Source organism: Anolis carolinensis, chromosome 3, assembly GCF_035594765.1.
Source record: "Anolis carolinensis isolate JA03-04 chromosome 3, rAnoCar3.1.pri, whole genome shotgun sequence".
Taxonomy (NCBI): Eukaryota; Metazoa; Chordata; class Lepidosauria; order Squamata; family Dactyloidae; genus Anolis; species Anolis carolinensis.
Genome location: NC_085843.1, coordinates 74,114,963 through 74,136,846, shown reverse-complemented (window position 1 = coordinate 74,136,846; position 21,884 = coordinate 74,114,963). Strand labels below are relative to the sequence as shown.

The window sequence follows — 21,884 nt, the reverse complement described above, 5'->3', positions numbered from 1 at the left end:
AGGCTTGAGAGAAACAGAACTTCTGCCACATCTTCAGAGTTAGAGATTCCTTGTACCTCTTAAACCCCATGAATAATTATGTATAAACACATATATTTAATCTTTAAGGTGTCCTATAATTTTCTCTCTTTATTTCTTAAATTTATTGTAAGGGAACTACCAGTCTGGAATTTAAAATAATGTTTGAAAGAGAATATTCCATGCTCACCAATGCAACTATTTTTTAAAACTAAAACAAGGACCCAAACAACTGTCCCGTCAGCCTGACATCAGTACCAAGAAAGTTTCTAAACCAGATGAATGCACTGATCATTAAACGTCAACATGGGTTTCTCAAAATCAAGCCATGCCAGACTAATTCTTTCTTTCTATCTATCTATCTATCTATCTATCTATCTATCTATCTATCTATCATTTATCTATTTTTGACAGGGCTTGATAGATGAAGGGAATGCTGTAGATATAGCATATCTACATTTCCGTAGGCCTTCAACAAGGTTTACCATATATACTCGAGTATAAGCCAAGTTTTCAGCCCCCTTTTAAAGGCTGAAAAAGCCCCCTAGGCTTATATTCAAGTGAGGGTCTTGGCTGACTTCTATTTGGGTTGGCTTATACTCAAGTATATAGGCAATCAGACAGTCTTATCTTATTAAAGTCTTATTATTATCTTAAATTACAGTTTTATGTAAATATTCAATTCAATTTTATGTAAATATTCAATTCAATAAATTACATTAATTGAGGCATCAGTAGGTTAAACCTACTGATTTAACCTACTGATGCCTCAATTAATGTAATTTATTGGTATCTATTTTTATTGTTACAGTAGAGTCTCACTTATCCAACGTAAACGGGCCAGCAGAACGTTGGATAAGCGAATATGTTGGATAATAAGGAGAGATTACGGAAAAGCCTATTAAACATCAAATTAGGTTATGATTTTACAAATTAAGCACCAAAACATCATGTTATACAACACATTTGACAGAAAAAGTAGTTCAATATGCAGGAATGTTATGTCGTAATTACTGTATTTACGAATTTAGCACCAAAATATCACAATATATTGAAAACCTTGACTACAAAAATGTGTTGGATAATCCAGAATGTTGGATAAGCGAGTGTTGAATAAGTGATACTCTACTGTATTTTAAAATTTACCAGTAGCTGCTGCATTTCCCACTCTCATCTTATACTCAAGTCAATAGGTTTTCCCAGTTTTTTTGTGGTAAAATTGGGTGTCTCAGCTTACATTCAGGTCAGCTTATACTCGAGTATATATGGTATCTTGATATTTTTGCAAACAACCTAATAACATCTAGAGACACAATTTTAACTTTAGGTCAGTTTGTAATTGGTTAACCAACCAAACCAAAAGAGTGCTGACTAATGACTCCTCATCTACCTGCAGAGAGGTTTTGTCCTGGGACAAGGATTCAATGTCTTTATCAGAGACATGGATGATGGAATAGAGAATATACTTACAAAAATAGCGGATAATACAAAATTAGGAGGGTTAGCTAAATTCTAGAATACAGGATTAGAATCTAAAATTACTTGAAAAGATTGGAGAGTAGGCCAAAAACTTAGAAAATGGAGTTTGACAGGGAGAAATGTAAGACAGAAAAAATGAAATGCATATGATTTGAGAACAGTGTACGTGAAAGGGATCTTGGAGTCTTAATTGAACATGATTTAACAGCTTTAAAAAGCTAATATGACTCCAGGCTATTTCAATAGAAGTATAGTGCCTAAATCCAGGGAAGTAATCAGATGCTCAATGGGGTATTTTGTAATGCCATTATGCTTTATAATAAAAATCTTTATTTTTCCCTTTGTGCAGACCTGTCACTGTCATTTCTAAAAACCTTTCTAAGAATGGAACATTACATTTCATCTTTTTATGTCTTGGCACAGAAAGACAGTCTCAGAGGATATGACAGTAATATATTATTATAGACCAAGAATGTACTTGGGCTTTGTTTGTTTATTTATTAGAAACTGTGACATCTGAAAACATAGATGTTGTATCTATCTAACTATGAACTGTGGGACCACGTACTATGACTTTTTTCCTTTAAACTTTAAAAAATTCTGATTCCATGACTAGAATATTACAAGAACATTGTAAAGATATATTCATTGAGTTAAAATGTTTGTGGATATATTTGTAATGAGAAGTCTCTATTTCTTCTGGGAGTATCTGCCCCAAAGTATGCAAGTGCTAGATGCATAACCTGAGGCCTTCAAGATTTTGGCTCAACCGCAGCTCATTAGCCAACACACCTAATGGTGAGGAATGCTGAGAGCTGAATTCCATCCACATTTATGAGCTATTGCTTACTCTGGCATTAGAGAGTCAAATATCAGGTACAATGAGGTCAAGAAAGGGAGACAGGCTCTTATCTATATAGCACTCCATAGCACTGTAACTGCATTATCATCATCAAACAACAACATTATCATCGTTTATATCTTACATTTTCACCTGGTTATGTAAGGGGTAGGTATTGGAAGCAAATACAATATAGCCATGTAGCCAGAAACTTATATGACAGTTGCAAATGCTTAACCTGGAGTTACACATTTGTGACTGTTTATTCATGGTCCCAACAAAGCTCTTAGCTGAGTGAATGCATAGAGAATGTGAAAGTCCTTGGATGTCCATCTATCAAGAAGCAGCCACTGCAAGCAATAGGGTTCGGTTCCCCTATTGTTCAAGAAAGAATCGGCTGTTGTTCCCACCTTACCTCACTCAAGCAATAGCTGTCACAGGGAGGGATTGTGATTATTTCTGCCAGTTACAATGGGGAACACTCATGCAAGGGGGTGGAAATGGCAGTCAGCTGTTTTCAGAGTGATGGGAGAACAGACTTCCATTGAATGCACTGACTGCTTTCCAGTAAGTGTGGATTGAGGGAGGTTAAACCGGAATTCATTGCATTGCACTGTATATGCACTGCTAATGCTATCTACAGACCAATTCTGGCCAACAGAGTCAACGTTAAAATGTAATAAAACTATGGATAACATTTAAATAACATTAAAACCTTTTAAAGCATTTAAAGAATGAAACAATTAGAATCCTTACAACACCTGATAAAAATATTCCTTAAAAATTCATTCAATTCCTGTCAAAGCCTGTCAGAATAAATTTCCAGTCTTTATAAAACAATCCCGGTCTAACAACTCTTTTTCTTATTTCTCAGGCTCTCCTTACAGAGATAAAATTACTATTGCCATCCTCCAGTTACAAGAGGAAGGCAAACTGCACATGATGAAGGAGAAGTGGTGGAGAGGCAACGGGTGTCCTGAGGAGGACAGTAAAGAAGCCAGCGCCTTAGGCGTGGAGAACATTGGGGGCATCTTCATCGTGCTTGCAGCAGGGCTTGTTCTTTCTGTCTTTGTGGCAATCGGAGAATTTATTTACAAATCAAGGAAAAACAGTGATATTGAACAGGTAAGTCAAGTTTGGATAGGTCTATGTGGGGCAAATTTGCACAGGTTATGGAGTCTGGGAAATGTATCCAAAAAACTTCTTATGTCACTTATTAAATTTTGAAAGATGCTAGAAGATTAATCTTGTGAAGAGCAGAATATGGAGGTTTAAAACTCCAGTTCTCAGCATTGCTCAGACAACACAGGCACTGGCTATGCTTTCTGGGAGTTTCTGGGAAGCTTAATACCAAAAGTAAGTTTGCCAAACTCTGGTATTTGAGGAAATGTAGCAATTGGGAGAGTGTGGCCTCCAGAAAGTCACATGGCCATGTTCTGGAAGCAGCTCAAGATATTTTGTTGGGAGAGCTTGGACAACAACTAAAGTATTCCCAAGTTGGGTGGGGGAGTTGAAGTGGCTCAAACAGTGCTTTAGGAGGATCAAGCTATAGGCAGATTTTTTTCCTGGGAAGTAATATCCAGAAATACACCGCATAATTAAGTTTGCTCTCCTTTCATGACAATGAAATTCAACTGTTTGATTTTCTTGCTCTTCATAATGCTAGGGCAAAGCAATGGGAGAACGTTTCTCTTGTTCGGGAGCATATCAGGCAACAATCCAGATTACCTGGTGTGAAGTTAGTGGCCAAATGGGGCTTCCTTTTTAGTAGTACAGTCAGAGCCGGCCCAATGTAATTTTCAAGTGTAGGCAAACAGAACTTTTCCCCACCCCCCCAAACCTTCGGGGTGAGAAGGGCGGGACACAAGTATGGGAAATAAATAAATAAAATCAGGACAGTAAAAAAAAACACTCAAAAACAGAGGAATTCCAGACATGAAACAGTCAGGGCCAGCTAACACCTCCCAACAAAGGATCCCCCAGGCAGGAAGCAACCAGGCTTTGAAGATCCAAGGCCATTCAAAGCTAATCAAGGTGGCCAATTGCAAAATCCACACTTGCCTCAAGCAGACAAGATGTCACGCCCTGGCAGCGGAGCACTGGAAACCAATACACAGAGGCCAATAACAGTCTAATATCTTTATTAAGGAATTAATAAATTAGAACAAAAATAAGCAGATTATATAGTTCAGCTTTAGACCTTTAAGGGAAGGTCAAATATAGTCCAGCAAAATATTGTCCAGTATATAATATTAGAGTTCAAAGTTATAATCCAAACCGAAACACACTCAAACTTCCAAGCAGTTTGAGTGGGGAAAACGTCCAAGATTTTCTAGAGTTCAAAGTAAGTCCAAGGCAAGGAATTGAAGACAAGACTGGATTCCTAACACAAAGATGCAAGGCTGGAAACACGGCAAGACGGGACAAGAATCACGACAAGGCAAGGCACGATGAGACTGGAAGTTAGCAGACTTAAAACGCAGTCCACACTTGGCTGGAACCGAAGTTAATCCTTCAACTGACTTGTTGACTCCGCGAGGACAAGCCAGTGCGGGGAACTTTTAAAGAACTTCAAATCTTCCTTCAAAGCAGGTGTCCAGTGCTCCTTTTCCCAAGGGAAAAGAGCTGAACCAACATCTTCATCCAGATGCGATCCTCCCTGAAAATTCTCAGGGGAAACGAGCTAATTAACACTCTGTCTGGCTGCTAATCGGGCGCTTTTCCGTGTTTGCGCTTTTTCTGAGCAGCTAGCCTCCCAAAACTCCCTTCTCGCGAAGGGGGAGAGGTGCTGGGAATAGGCGCCTGTTCAAGGTCCTTTTTAATGAGCTCCGGCCTAAAATTGTCAACAAAAGGCATCTGGAACGGAACAGCCTCTTGCTGAAACGGCAGAAATCCCATGTCTTCATCGCTGTGATCCATAATGGCGCCAGGGTCAGGACCCAGAGGGCCATGGGACATCACACAAGAGTACTTCCTCCCACCCTGGACCTTATTCCACAGATATACAAAAACACTTCCCTAGTTTTCCAACAGATGTGGGCGAAACATCAGGAAGGTGGGCCCAACGCGGGCCGGAGGTCGGGCTCAGCACGAGAGGGGGGGTCGCTCACTCCCTCGCGCAGTGACGTAAGGCACGCTGCGTGCCTTATGTCATCGTGCGAGCGTGCAACCCCCTGTGCATGCGCGGAGGGTCCCATTGGCCGTTTTGGGCAATGGGACCCTTCTGCTCATGCGTTGAGCTGCCTCTGGCAAAATGGGTGATCTGCATGGCATCGGCGACGCTATGGGGGCGCTGTCGACGCCTCAACAGCGCTCCTATCGGCGTGCGCCCGAAGCGGCCGCTTCAGCGGCCTCTACGTTCAACCGGCCCTGAGTACAGTGAATCATCTACACATCTTAATTCACGTTTTAAAGAAGCTGTCCAGGGTACTGAACCATTTCCCCTTAAAGCGCTCATCACCTTGAATTGATAGCCTAGAGCAGATTGAGAGACTCGCTGATAAAGAAACCACAAGATATTCTAGTATCAGTGTGAAACTCGCATGGAAATTTCAGATTCAGAAATGGCTGTGACAAACCTCTCTTTTCAGTTGGTATGGCAAGCACATATGCTTTGCCATATTTTATAGTACTGTCTTATGTGCACTTGTTAATGAGGAGAGAGAAGTACACAAGGTTCTGTTCAATTTACCATTCAGCAAATGTTTTTGCTGGAAAACATGGCATATATGGATAAATCTCCTTCCTGGCTGTCTCCTCCCATACAGGTGCATCCTCAAAACAACTATTTGGCAAACTGACAGAAGGTCAAATTGGTAGTAAATACACCCCTTAATGCCATCTTCCTTACCACATTCATGTTGACACCTTACTAAAAATAGTTTGTAAATCTGTTGGGATCAAATTTAAATAGGGGAGAAGGATGACAGGAAGAACCATCCATATTTGCATTTACCCCACTTAAATCACATGCGTCCTCCTACCCAGCTGACTGATGCTGCTAGTGGAGACAAAAAGGGATTTCAGCATGCCAGGAGATGAGGTTTAAACATTCTAATTCCTGTATGGTGAAATGTGCACTTAGATGTGTATATGAGCACAGGGTAATATGGTGTGTGTATTTGCTTATGTACATGTGCATCTTTAGAAATTTGTGTGCATGGGCACGGCCCTTAAGTCCCCAACAATGTGGCCCTGGGATTGAGAAATAGAATGGTGTTATGATTTGAATAGTGGGCTAGGACTCCAGAAGACCAGGGTTAAACACCTGTTAAGACAGAAATCCACTGGGTGACCTTGGGTAGGTCACCTACTCTCAGCTTTAGAAGATGCAATGGAGAACCTTCTCTGAATTATTCTTGCCAAGAAGACCATAGGAGAGGGCTGCAATAAGTCAAGGTTGACTTAAGGATCCATAACAACAACAAACACCACTTTGAAGCCATGGCTTGAGCAAATTACTTCTGGGAGTGCATCTCCCAGAACGCTTCTATTCACCATGCTGGCTCAGAAATTCTGAAAGCTGTAGTTCCAAAAGCAAATATTTTACTCCTGAAAAGATGCTGTAGAAAATGTGGAACTAAGGAACCACTACCATTTTGAAGTCCTTTCTGGTACTTGGTCCTGCTGACTTCCCAGAGGAAACTGGAACTTCTGCAAAGTAATGTTCTCAATGCATTTTCTAAAATGAGGAGAGCATGGATTTCCAACTGAAGCTTCCATCAGCACCTCTGGCTTGCCTGCAATTGTAAAAAGCTTGTTCTCCTCGGAGTTTGGTCTCACTCTATTCTCACTCTATTCCCACATGCCTTATAGCTGAGAAAAGGATCAAATTGCTGGCTTCAATTCCACATTTATAACCCTGTCTAAATATATAGTGCTCCTGCTGAGTCATGGTTATAAAAGTAATTGGCTGTTCAGTGTGCACTCCTTCTTTCATGCCTCTTTATTTTAGAACAAGCGAACAACAGATTGCAAGATACTGCTATTTATCTATCATTTGAGTAACTATTGAATACTATAAATGGAGCCCAGATTTGAACCTTGGCCTCCCAAAGTCATTGTCTTTCTGTGCAAAACCTGTTTGTTTCAATTCAGTTCTATATAAAGCCTATGGGAATGCATGGAGGTTACAGAGGAGCTAGCTTCACTGATTCCCATTGGCTGCAGTCCTGTGGCTACTAGTTATGCACATATATTTCAGGAGAAATGACAAAGGGATAAAGATGTACAGGTCTGCACCTATGCATCAAAGTGGAGAAATCTGATATGATATTGATTCATTTTATGTCCAGTCCTCTGTGAGAGAAAAATCTGAAGTGTAAAGATAAGCAGGTGTATCCTTTTCTGCTCCATTATCATGATATGGGCTAGTAGTATTTGCCTGATATCTTGTTTGCCTTCTTATTTAATTTGGAGCATTTCTATAAGAAATTTTAGATTCCCTTCCTTCTTTGTATTCCACACTGTGCTATCAATGTACAAAACATTATATGCCCATTGCTGATAACACTGGGTGAAAATGAGAAGTTTTCTTGCAATAGAGCAATTGCATCAGGAATCTTCTATGCCTTTAAAAGACTTTAAATCAAGGCAACTTAATTGAATCAATGTTCACAGGTGCTTCTTCTCAAGAGTCCATTTTGTGTTATGCTTTAATCCATGACGTTATAACCAGAAATGTTGCCCAGGGGGAGATTTTGGCATAGAAACTCAATAAAGCAGTTTGAACAAAATCCAAGAATCAAAAATGCCATATCAGCAATCAAATGTGACTGGTTACTCTTTAAAATAATATCACTAATTCATAATCTCTAAGTTCAGAAGCAATTCAACTGAAACGACTGTTGTGTACATCCACGGTAATTGGATTGGACCTTGTTTAATTGAGCTTTATTGACAAAATGCTGCAACCTCAAAAAATCTTTCTGTTACTATCAGAAAGCCTAAATATTGTTATTTTCTTATGAATTCTCATTTTCTATCAGTATTTAAATACAGGAACTATGATAATATGAATGCTGGGATCTTTGTATAAATTAAAAGGTTTTTTAATATCAAAATTTTAATGCTAATATAAGGCATGAATATGCATCCTCTTATTATAGCATAACTTTTGATCATTTATGTTTTCCATGAATATGTCCTATGGTTTTAATATCATTTTCATCTTAAACTTTCCTTTTGGTTACATTGGTTAATCATTTTTATCTTTATTTTGTCTTCTTCCATCTTTTCTTTTTTTGCATGCGACAAGGCCTTTTGTTTCTTTTATGGACTGCAGTGCAAGCAAACTCATCCATCCAACTCCACTTCTGGAACTACCTTATCTACGGAGTTAGACTGTGGCAAATTAATTCGGGAAGAACGAGGGATTCGAACACAACCCTCAATTCATACTGTATAGTTACAGTAGAGAAAAGGTGTGTTCAGTAAATACCTCATATACATTGACTCCAACACAGTTTTGATTAGGATCCGAAGCCCAAACCAGTTAGCTTCTTCCATGTGTCGAAGTGAAATCTGGATTGGTGTATTCCGCTGGAGTCCCATACATCAAATGACAATGTACTTTTGAAATTGAAAGGGCTTTGAAAAGCAGTCTGGGGCATGGCATTAGAACCAATGCAAAACAGGAGAAAGATGTATTGTCAAAGGCTTTCATGGCCAGAATCACTGGGTTACTGCAAGTTTTCCAGGCTGTATGGCCATGTTCCATAAGCATTTTCTCCTGATATTTCTCCCACATCTATGGCAGGCATCCTCAGAGGTTGTGAGAGATTGATTCATATTCCAGACATGAATCCATCAGGGCCAGCTAACACCTCCCAACAAAGGATTCCCCCAGGCAGTAAACAGCCAGACCTTTAAAGGCTAATCAATGCTAAACAAGGTGATTAATTGCAGCATTCACACTTGCCTCCAACAGACAAGAGTTCTTTCTCCCACGCTGGACCTCCCACAGATATATAAACCTCTTTTGCCTAGTTTCCAATATGCCTCACAACCTCTGAGGATACCTGCCATAGATGTGGGCAAAACGTCAGGATACAATGCTTATGGAACATGGCCATACAGCCTGGAAAACTCACAGCAACCCAGGGGAGAAAGATCCAAAATCCCAGTGGGCATGCCCATCAGCACTCCCAGTTGCTATTTAAATATAATACATTGGCAGGAAAAACTGAAGCAGCTGGATAATACTCCCAGTTTATCCTGAGAATTTATACAATTCAGTGCCTTATGAATGACAAGACAAAGTATAATGACATGTTGAATTTAATCAATGTGTTGGCTAGTTAGAATACAAGACACTAGGGTTTCTCTTACAGTGGCAGAGTCATTCAAATGGAGACAGGCATATTGGAAGCATTGCTATGTCTCTTTCCACCACTTTTAGACCACTTTGACACCACTTTATCTGTCATGGCTGCAACCTGCTTAATCTTGGGATTTATAATGTAGTAAAGCACTAGAGTTCTCTGGAGGAGAATTCAAAGTGCTTGACAAAACTACAAATGTCTTCGATTGGAGTCATGACAGCTACAGAGGTATTGAAGAGCTTCATTTGCGTCGTGTGAAAGAGACTTCAAGACTGGCATGCCTCATGGAGACTGGATAGGACCCCCCTCCCCTCGCACAGGAGAATACACTATACTGGAGCAGTGAAATTGTTTTATGATGTGGATGGCAACACACTGCAAACAATTCTGGAGGCTGGATGCCTATTCTAATCTGCATGGCAAGATCTGGATCACTAGAGGTTACATGCATCGCTGTATCTGCCTTCACTTGAATGAGGTTACTAACATTTGCCATTGTTTTTGTATGAATCAGTGTTTTCAGGTAAGAACCATTTGCTTTCATTCCCATTCCCTATCCAGGCAGAACTAATGGGAAAGAAAAGACAAATATGGTAGCAAACGTTCTCCTTTTTTTAATGGGGTGCAACTTCCAAATGAGCTTTTACATACAGTTCATAGCATGGATCCAGTTGGTTAATTCCAATGAGAGTAGACTCATTCAATGAATGCCTGAATGGTAAGTCAAAACATATGTAAATCCTATAGTTTCAATATGTCTACTTTCCTTGTCATTGATATAATTCATACCATGTGGGGTGGGAGTGGGGGATGTGGCCCAATAGGTCAAATGCATCCCAGGGCACAAAAAAACCCTGTTCTAAAAGGGCCTCTTACATTGCGGCTGTGGCAGATGTTCTAATGTTTCCTAGGGAGACCAGTTGAGCCCACCAGCTTTCAAAGTTCACCCATTCCCCCAACTGATAGTCAATTAGTTTCTCTTCTTTATATATTTACATATTCTGCATGGACATTTAACGTACATTTCTCAATTTGTTCTTTCCCTGTGTACTAGACCCAGACCTTGGAAAGATTACATTTCTGAGAGTATCTCCCCAAATTCCCGCAAGCAGGACTCTTTTAAGGGATAATACCAAAAAAAATACTACTTTCCCCAAGATCTGACACACTGAAACATTCACAGTAGTCTGTTTCCATATGCAGCTCATGAACTTTGGATCACAGCTGAGAATATATTATTCTATACATAAACATTAACACTGTTTGGTGGCTATAGTTTCTTTCATTTTCCTCCCTTTCAATATCTCTAGTCATCTTGACGTCTCCATTTTCTTTAAAATTCGATCACAAAGCATTTCAAGTATACCCCAATTTGCACATATTTCTCACAAAACAAGAATTCCTGCAATGGACAGCCTTTTTGATTTTTATTCTTCAAGACAGTAGATTCTGTCATTCAACGTTTTCTCAAAAACAAGAAAATAATTTAGGGCATCTACTTTCTTGTCACCTTAAACATTGGCACATATAGTCATTTGACAAGGAGGGGAACAACTTTTAGCAACACTTCTGAGTACAAAGTGGGTGCAAAGAGATTTCTTTTGCCTTAAGCCTTGGTTTAAAAAATTTTAAAATTCAAATGTTGCCCATCTCGTGCTGTCAGTAGCATGAGGCTTTTCACAGACAGGTTTTCAATCCATTACTTCAGGCGAGAACTACAGAGAACATTGGGCAGATAAGGCAGGAAATAATGCTGCACTGAAAGCTTATGGAAAGATCTCCATGTTAACAGGATCAGAGTACATAGGAAGTCACACTATTGCTTATGGATGTAATGGATATTCAATTTTTTTTTTAAATTTGTCAGAAGCACTTTTATTTCAAGGTTTGAGAAACCCTGATGAGAAGAATGCTGGACTGGAGAGAATCTTTGCAGCTCAGATCTAATCCTGCCCAATATTTGCACATGCAGTAAATTATATTTTTACACAGAAGTATGGTTTTCTGATCAGTAAATGATATTTTTATATGGAAATAATTTCCTTCACAGAAAATACTTGTTTCAATACTGAAAATATTATACTTGGGGAGCTATTCTGTAAAAAAAATGCTTTTCTGTGGTTTGCAAAGTAAACAATATTTTCCACATAAAAACCTCTCTTTTTTGCATTGAAATATCATCTCCTGAATAGAAAATTCTGTTTCCTTTGTGAATGTTGTGCAGAATTAATCCTGAATAGGCTTCAAAAACTGTGTGGTTTTCAAAGACTGTCTCACAGCAAGAAGAAAATTGCTAAAATTGTTCATTGCTTTCTTCAAGAAGAAACCTAATGAAAACTGTACTGTGGGCCCACCTCAATCACCGCTTTTTAAACTGTAGATCCCAACCTCAAATGGAGTCCCCTTATTGTAATGTTGGCATCATGACAAATTTGACAACAGTAAAAGCTTTCTGAACGCCACCCATTTACACAAATCTGTAGACAACAACATGCAGGCTTTACAGTGGACTCTGCAGAACTTCCTTTACCTGTACTACACAAAGAGGAAAATCAGTCTGTTTAACAAGCCTTGCAAATGCTAGTTTATTTTCAATAAATGTTTGATTGTTATACCTATTTTATATGCCTATATACATGGGGTCATGTAAAACTTTCTCAGGTTTTAAAAACCCTGATCTAGCTCAGTATTATCAACTTTGACTGGTAGCAGCTCCACAAGAATTCAGGTAGCTTTCTTTTCTGGCCCTACCCAGAGAGCCCTAGTGTTTTGTTTTGTTTTTTTATTTGTTTTTTTTACTTTTTATTTTGATTTTCAAATACAGTGCACAATTAAAAACGGGGATAAGTGCAAGAAACATAAGGACAGGGGAAGAGTGAAGAAAAAAACAAAACAAAAAAAAACACGGGAAGTGGAAGGATGGGAACTGGGGAGAAGGGGGCTCACATTACATGAACAAAAACATAACAAACACATAATAACAGGGAACTACAATCTGAAAGGAAGTAAAACTTCCATTCCTCAATTATCTTGATATATAACACTGTATTCAGATTATCTTATTCCAAATTAACACCATTATTTAAACTATTGCAAATCAGATTTCTAAATATATTCTTCCAGTTTACTCCAATTTGTCCTTCTAGTAGGTTTCCCGTTCGTATCTTTCAAAAGGAATGTAAGTTTGTCCATATTTTTAATTTCTTCTAACTTGAGTAGCCCTAGTGTTATAATAATAATATAATAAAACTTTATTTCTATTCTGCCCTATCTCCCCGAAGGGACTCAGGATGGATTCCAACAAACAACGGCATACATTCAATGTCTTCAAAAAACAGATAAATATTGGCATAAAATCCCAACAAGATCCCACATATGAATACAGCATTAAAAACCCAACATTGAATTAAAACTAATATCAGTGAATTAAGTATAACATCAATAACCTAAACCAATATAGTCAGACAGAATGAGACAAGAATTATATAGTGACATAAAATCTAAATAAACATTCACAGTAATTTTAAAAAACCAACTGAAATTCAACAGAGTTGTGTGAGTTGGATTATGTGGCCTACGGTGGTAAATTACTAACCAAACCTTGGCTCCTGAAATCAGATGAGATTAGGGATGTTCCGGGTGGTATGCTATACTTTTAACACCCTGTTTTTGCTTGCGGCAACACAGATATTTGATCCAGCTTTACTTCCTACATTGCCCACATGGCTGTGAACTGCTCCATGTTCGCACAGCCATTGCAGTTTACAATACAGGCAATCCCCAAGTTACAAACAAGATAGGTTCTGTATATTTGATCTTGAGCAAAATTGGTATGTAAGTTAGAATAGTTATATTTTTAGATGCAACTCCAGCCATATATAGGGAGGGGGGAGAGAGAGCTTTGAATAGCCTAGGGAAGGGTTAACACCCCTGTGTTTTACTGTTTGTGCCCCTGTTCACAAGATTTCACTCCACTATCTGTTCCTGTGATAATTTGATTTTGAAAAAATTGGCTAGTAGGAACAAGGATTAGTGATAAAGCTTCAGTGGAGACTCCTTTTCCCCATTCAGGTGTGAATTTCCCTTCCTAGGAGTAAATTTCTCTCACTTCTTGTCTCACCCCAATTCTTAACTATGAGTTGTTTGTAAGTTGGATGTTTGTAACTCAGGGATTGCCTGTAGTGTTTTTCCCCAAGTAGCAGACCCCTCCCACCAGTAATTCTCAATAAGGAACTTGTTCAATTTTACCCCTCCCCCTTTTTGGCACCCCTTCCTTCAGACTGTTTAGAACTCAGTGAAATCCAGTCTAGCATTCCATACAGAATCTTTGATAGGCCTAGCTGGAGAAGCCAGGAATTGAACCTCAGTCTGTTTGCATGCAAAATGTGTGATGTACCACTGAATGCCTGTCATAGGCTGTAATTCAAAGAAATGGGCAGCTTCCTTCAACAATTTCCATAGACACACCATATTGCAATTCAGGTTTTTTTTAAACACACGGGAACTGCAAGATTCATTTGCAGTGCACCATATGGAAATGGGCGGGAATGTAATTCTTGTTTGCTGAGTGCAAGTCTTGTCACATACTTAAACTAGTCTCAGTAAATTGTGTATTTGTGTTCTTTTCTGCAAGATGCCCTCTTCATTATTACAGATTAGTATTTTTGACTTGTGGGGAAAGTGTACATGGTTTTGAGTATATTGGCACTTAACTATATAGTCTGGGTTTCTATGGGAGTTTATTATTGTTAGGTTGGACTATGAAACTTGGACACTAAATCACTTTAAAGTAGCTCTTTAAAATGATCTTCTTCAAAAGTTATCTCCTGATCTGACAAATTCTGCAGTCTTTCTAAAAACACAGTTGAACATCTGTCTTGCTTCCTAATCTCTAGTTGCATGACACAGACTTGAATGAGAAAAAACTACTTGGTAAAAGCTTTTTCCTATTTCATTTTATTTTGGTCATACTGGAGGGAGGGGTAGTATTAATGTGGGATGTTTAAGGCTGAAGACAGAATTCCCTGGTCCAAGAACTGCTTGATATAAGAGCAAGAAGAAGGAAGATGATAATCAAGCAGTGAGCAAGTAGCAAGCATGTATGTACATAGATTCAAGGTATTTTTTCTATTGATGTCAACAGAAATAAACTAACCAACACTGAGGTTTAGATCTGGATGCAGGGAATGACAGATTTGTCAATTTTAGTCTCTATGATTTTTTCTTTGCTTCATCTGTGTCTGAATCAATTGCTTTAAAAAAATTATGTAAAAGTTCAGCTGATATACTTTGTTCTGATATGTGCATTATGTATGCAGTTTTACCTGAACAACTTTTTCTCATATCATTTCTTAGTTCTTGTGTTAAGAAACAAACCATTTCATGCGCTGCACTTTTGAGTAATTTATGTTCACATCTCTTTTGAAAAATCTGAGAGTTGCAATTCAGAGAAGTGCAAACAGTGATGGATAACTCCATTTTACTTTACATATTGGTTTGTGAAGTGCAAATTATATTTGTTCACATTGAAGGCTCAGTAAAAATGAGTCTTTGCCCCAATCTAGGATCGAGATATAAGCTTGTTCTAAAAACGAATTCTTAACTGAAGTTCAAAATGTACTTTCGTTTCCCTCCTTTTGTGGAGAAGCTAAAAAAAAGTTCAACTTTATGTTGGTTGTACAGCATGTCCCTATATTATTCGAATGGCCCTTGAGGTCTCTTCCAACTCTGTGATTCTATATTATTTCTGTCCCAGCTACAGGCAGAAGGACAAGCACCCTATTACCTGAAAATCTTGTGAACCTACAAAGCCTGATGGTTTGCTTACTAATTTAAGAGAATCATATTTTGATAGTAGTTTTCCATCTCTCATGCTTTTCCTTGAAGACACTAGGATGTCATTGGTGGTTGGCTGTTGTTGTCCAACAGAATTTCACACTCTTGTATAGATTACTTCTGTGTAATGCCCAACTCAGCCCTTCATCAAATTCACAGCAGTGGCTCAGTGATAGAATCCCACTAATAATAAAATATTCCTGTTCATCAGAAATCATAGTGCCATCAAAATCCACTATGTCAGATCCTTAATTCAGTTCTGTATAATATCACAGAGACAGTGGGAAGATTCCAACCCAATTATGGTAACCAGCTAATGTTTCCAATATTTAGAAGCTGCATGTAAACTACATAAAACAACGATTTTAAATGTTCCTTAAATTCCACCCTTCCCCACTCCTGTCTTTTAACAGTGTCTTTCTTTCAATGCCATAATGGAGGAACTTGGAATTTCACTCAAACACCAGAAAAAATTAAAGAAAAGGTCAAGAACTAAAGGGAGGTCGTCATTCACAAGTATCCTTACTTGTCATCAGAGGAGGACGCTAAGGAAAGAAACTATGGCCTGAAGATGGTCAGCTTTCTCCGTGAGAGATAACCAAGAGGAGAAGACAAAAGGCAAAACAGATTTTCAAAAAATTGATGTCTGTCAATGGAGGACTTGGAGGGGAGAAAGACATTTATTTTATTTCTCAGAACAGTATGTCTTTCCCTTTTTTAATCTAGAGAAAGTTCAACACATTCAGCACTCACGTCAGACTGATGGACTACTAATGACTTGGGAAGTCTCTTTCTCATTCTCACTTTTGAAATGATTGGTCACCTGTTTTACATCTCTCTCATCCTTCCCCATTCATTGCTGTATGTGCTTTCTAAATGAATAAAAACAGGGATTTTTCAATACTGAGTAATGATTTCACTTCCTCAATAGAAATCTTCTGGTTCTGTCTTCTCCACCATGAAAATATTGAACCCACAAAGGTGCTTCATACTGAAAGCAGTATATCTAATTCTGGTTGGATGACCATGGCTATCGAAATGTTTTTGGATGATGCCCCCTCCATTGCTATGTTGACAAAAACTGATGGGAATGGTGGATAACAAATCATCTGAAGGATACAGTTGGCCCACCTGACCTAGCCCAGTGCAGTTTGCTCTGACTAACATTTGGTTTTTCAGGTCAAATTTAAAGGCTTTACAACTTCATAGAAAGAGGGAAAATAAACATATAGGCATTGTGTAGTGAGATATTGACACATTTTAATGGTGTGTTACTTCACTGCAGTATGAAAATAAACAAATTACTGCTCAAAGTCAGCCTTCACAATTTCAATAATTCACAGCCTGCTTATGCTCTGAATGTAGCCATTCTCAGTGACAGCTGGTGGCTTCCTTGATGGGGGCTGCTATGAATCGACTCTGGGGTTTATTCTAGACTTTAATTCAGCTATCCAAGGTGCTTAAGCTGATACTCAAAATAGGCACAACAAAATGGAATGCTCATCTTTGAAGGTAAGAATAAAATGCACACTAGATTCACAGCTCCCCTAACATGAAAGGTCTTGTTGCCACTGGCTATCCTTAATTCACTGCACCTTAAACACTGAGGTCTGAATCCTTTTTGCTAGTCTCAACTAGAGTAGGCCCATTTCATTGACCTCTACTAATTCAATGGTTTTACTCTAGTTGGGGCTAAGAACAGGATTCAGACCTACTTTTCCAACCTACCTCCTCCAGTCAAAGTCTTTTTAAGAGTCCATTGAATTTTAATACCTTCCTCTGCCTTTGCGCAAATAATGACCTTTCTCATCACTTTTTTTAAAAACAAAAAAGGTAAAAGGTAAAGGTTTTCCCCTGATGTTAAGTCCAGTCATGTCTGACTCTGGGGGTTGGGGCTTATCTCCATTTCTAAGCCGAAGAGCCTGTGTTGTCCGTAGACACCTCCAAGGTCATGTGGCTGGCATGACTACATGGAGTGCTGTTACCTTCCCACCGGAGCGGTACCTATTGATCTACTCACATTTGCATGTTTTCGAACTGCTAGGTTGGCAGGAGCTGGGGTTAACAGCGGGCGCTCATTCCGCTCCCTGGATTTGAACCTGGGACCTTTCAGTCTGCAAGTTCAGCAGTTCAGCACTTTAACACACTGCGCCACCACCAGGGGCCCCTGAAAAAAAATGAAATGCATTGAAAAAAATATCAAACATTAACAGCATTGGGTTGTTGTATGTCTTTCGGGCTGTGTGGCCATGTTCCAGAAATATTCTCTCCTGACGTTTCGCCCACATCTATGGCAGGCATCCTCACAACCTCTGAGGATGCCTGCCATAGATGTGGGCGAAACGTCAGGAGAGAATACTTCTGGAACATGGCCACACAGCCCGGAAGACATACAACAACCCTGTGATCCTGGCCATGAAAGCCTTCGACAACACATTAACAGCATTCTTACACCTGTCACCCAGACATAAGCCCCACTGAGTTCGTTAAGCCTTGTTCTCAGGTAAGAGTATGGCAGCCCTTGGGAAAGAACTGCTACAACAGGTTTCTGCTCTTCAGAAGACAGTGGTGAGAGGATCCTTGGAAGCCATGGGTTGAGCTAGAGCCATCTCAGACCACAGGCAATTGGTAGCTTCAGTGTTAGTAGATCATGAATCCACTTTGGATTTTGCTACAGACTTTAATGTACCTTTCTGATGTGCTGAACCCTACTCCCAAAACAAGTTCAGCACCCTGGACAGCCAGTTGGAAGTTTGTATCAAAACCAAGAATAGAATCGGCAACCCACTGACATGGGAATCACTGGCCCACACTTTGGATGTATCTTCCTTATAGGAGTTTTATAACATCTTTTGGAATGCTGGGATTTGTAATTTGGTGAGCGTTCTACTGTCCTCTCCGTAGCTACAGTATTAGAGCTTCTAGGACAGCATTCTAAGTATGAAATAATCAATTTCAAGATTCCCTAGGATGGAGACACAGCAGTTAAAATTGTATCAAACTGCTATAATTGAGTGATGCAGACTCTCTCTCTCTCTCTCCCTCCCTCCCTCCCTCCTTCCCTCCCTCCCTCTCTCTCTCTCATACACATATAGACATTCATTCAACTCCCTCTCTACTGACACACATTCATGAATTCGAACCCTGGTTTTCAGAGCCCCCATGCATCATTCAAACCACTCCATTATATCGTCTCTCTAAAAGGCCTAGGGTTGGCTTTTATTTCTAACAAGAAATGCACAAGTAGTTCCAGTCCTGGGGAATCTTGGAAATGTAAGTTTAATGATTAAAGTGTCTGGAGCCTTGAGAAATTGGAAACAAGGCTTTGTATTCTGCCCCATGCCACCCAACCAGTGGACTTTTTCCTTTCAACGTCGCTGAGAGTAGACTGGAGTGTCCTATTATTTGATTCAGGTCCTAAAAAGTCTTATGTCTGATTTGCATTTTCTTGCTTATACCTCACTGAAAAAGTGACTTGAAGTTACTTTTCCAAACACTTTTAGTCTCTCTTGCTTCTTTTTTATCAATATAAACAGATATATCTCCCTTTAGAGTCTATGATCAGCATAAATGAATTTGCTAGCTACAAAATGTGAAGGTCTTTGTATAGCCAGGAAGAAAGAGCAGGTACTTTGGGGTGCCAGCCAGCAAAATCAAAATTTGGAGATAATCTAATGTGGAATATTGCTCATATAGGTCTTTTATATATACATGCTTGCCACAGTAATAAACTTTTCTGACACTCTGCAATCTGGTGATAACATAAACAAGGTTAGTGAAACAGCTCACAAGGTTTCTGTTATGACAGATAAGCTTCAGTCAACAGATGCCAACAGTTATAAATCCTGACAGGGAGTTTTAGCCTAGCAACACCCCTGACAAATCTTAGGAAAAGTTATCTCGAGCAAGGGGGAACGTTCATGTACACTGATGCACTGCAGTTGTCACTGTGTTTGATCCAAAACAAACATTGACAATGCCAGGGGCAATACACAATAGGGGAGCAAAATCTGATCCCCCCCTCAAAAATAGTGATATGTATCAAGGAACTCTGTACATCCACATATATGCTTAGCGAATGCAAATATTTCTGTTCAAGTAAAACATCCATCCAAGATCTTTAAATGAAACAAAAAGTTTTAATGAGACTGGCAACCTTTCTCAGAGAGGTTTATCCATTTCAAACCATCAGCATTAGCTATCTAATAACTTTGGAAAGGTTTCTTAGACAGCACCATAGAGAGTGATAGCTATTACACTGGCCAACACACATTTTGGTGCCTCAAATGTTACTTGGTATATTTGATCTACTGAATCTAAAACTGGTACCAGTTTTCCCCTATCTGTTTTAGTTTTGAGATACAGAATATATGCCATATATCAGTTTTTATCTGCTCACTCATGTAAAATATGATAACAATATCTAAGAAAGTAGAGCTGATATGGTCTAATACAATTTTCTGAATCAGTGCTTCAAATAACCCCAAGAACAGGCCTAAAAACCAATACTCCAAGATAGTTTTTGTTGTTGTTGCACAAGTGTACGTGTATCTGTGCAAGCATGCACATTGCCTAGGTTTAAAAGGGGCTTGACCAAGGAAGGTCCTTCCAATAACTGCAAGGAACTTACTTGATTAATGCCCTTTTGGACGTAGGCAATATACAATATGTATTTGCACAGACACACATACACTCATACATGTACATATGACCTCTCTTCTTCATAGTTCTGACTATAAATAAGAAAGAAAGTGTACATTTCTTGGTCATACCTGTTTCAAACTCTTCATTTTTGGTGTGGTTCAACTGCCATCATTACCACCAGCTAGGCATGAGCTGAACTAGGATTTTTCACTCAATATACATTTATTTGTGCTTTACAGTCTCCCAGCTCCACTGTCTATACTGCCTTGCTGTTAGGGATTCCTAACAGAATAGGAAGGGGAGCAGGAAAGTGTTCATGAATCTGAGGGGGAGTTAGAATCTGAGGAGATTTTGCAAGTACCCACATTTCAGGAGAGGTGAAAGGGAACAGAGCAGAGATGGCATTCAGATAGAATAGCTGCCAGAAATGCAACTGAATAATTGGGAATCACCCTAGCAGCTGTGAGGGAACTCGGGGCTATAAAGCAGAAGCAGGTGTAGCCAGCTTTTGCTGGTAACAATCTGACTCTAAAGCTTAAGCCTTCGCTCCCCTTGTGCCTGCTTCAAGTCTGCATGTGGGAAACTGTTCCTAAGGATTTATTGCTGTTTCTTTGTGTGAAGTAAGACTGCTACTTGATTTGGGAAATGATTGCCCTAAGACTTCTTTGCTTTCTTTTGCATTATACCACTGGGTGTGCTGTTCTTTATGTTTTGCTGAAGTAAAGCAGTTTTCAATTACTTACAACATTGTTTTAAGGCTGCTCTTGAAAGACAAAACAGGACATTTACCTCGTTGTAGTGGAACCATGGTTTACAGGATTGAATACACTGCTCTTTTTTATCACCAGGCGATTAAAACATTCTTCACTTACCTCAAGCTTTTCTGTGAGTTCCTCTGGGTTCATCAGCAGAGATGGGTTTTCGATGGGAGCATTGCATCATTACAGGCTATCCCTGTTGAGATGAAAAGTACTTCGGGGTGACTTGGTTTTTAGTGGACTGTGAGCCTACTTGGTTCTCATATTGACAGAAAAATGGGACATAAATAAATAATCCAATAATATTAAGTCCCACTGCCTTACTTCTCTGTCAGAGGATGAAAACTGCTAGAACCAGTTTCTTGATATTAATCCATCAAAAGAGCCTGGAGGTGAAACAGTAACTACACTATTAGGTAAATCTCAACATCTGTATTAATTTGTCTGAATTTTTCAACTCTCTTTGGAGGATGTATGTATGGGGACTGGCCTAATGAATAGTTCAAAAGTTACTACAGTTTTGTAATGTCAACGTATCATGTTTGAGGAGCCATAATTCTTCATATGCATCCATGCAGTGGCAGTTGTTTTGGTTTCTACTGATGCATTTCTGAAAATTGGTTTTTGAAACCTGAGAAGATAATTTAAGTAAAATCATACACTTTGGAATAATGCATGTGAATTATTTGTATTTATAGAATGTGATTATTCTGGACAGAAGATTTGCATTTTATTTTTTAGCATCCACCCCCTACATGTTTACTGAATAGAACATTATGTCTATCAAGGAATAAATAATACATATTTCTTGAAAACTCAGTCCTATGGGCAATCTTATTACAGACAATTCAATAAAATAAAAGCAAGAAAATTGTGTTTCCTGCTGCTTATAGCAAGAGCTCTCTATCTCAAAATTTGAAAGAAAGAACATGTTAGGAAAGGCATGGTGAGTAGAGAGTAACTAGTATATAAAATTGTGCATTACCA

The 21,884-nt window shown here is 39.0% G+C and overlaps 1 protein-coding gene across 6 annotated transcripts in view; it reads left to right on the top strand.

The window, feature by feature from the left end:
* grik1 (glutamate ionotropic receptor kainate type subunit 1) overlaps positions 1–16,396 on the top strand; it is a 212,577-nt gene extending 196,181 nt beyond the window's left edge. For 2 of the 6 annotated variants that reach the window (XM_062975044.1, XM_062975043.1), the window contains 3 exons: positions 3,213–3,463; positions 8,595–8,760; positions 10,222–10,314. In XM_062975044.1, the coding sequence (XP_062831114.1) occupies positions 3,213–3,463; positions 8,595–8,744 (401 nt within the window). In that variant the 3' untranslated portion in view covers positions 8,745–8,760; positions 10,222–10,314. Of the gene's footprint in view, positions 1–3,212; positions 3,464–8,594; positions 8,761–10,221; positions 10,379–15,908 lie in introns of those variants that run through there. The other 4 variants (XM_008107619.2, XM_008107618.2, XM_003219044.3 and 1 more) reach the window with 3 other exon arrangements.
* The last annotated feature ends 5,488 nt before the right edge of the window (positions 16,397–21,884 follow it).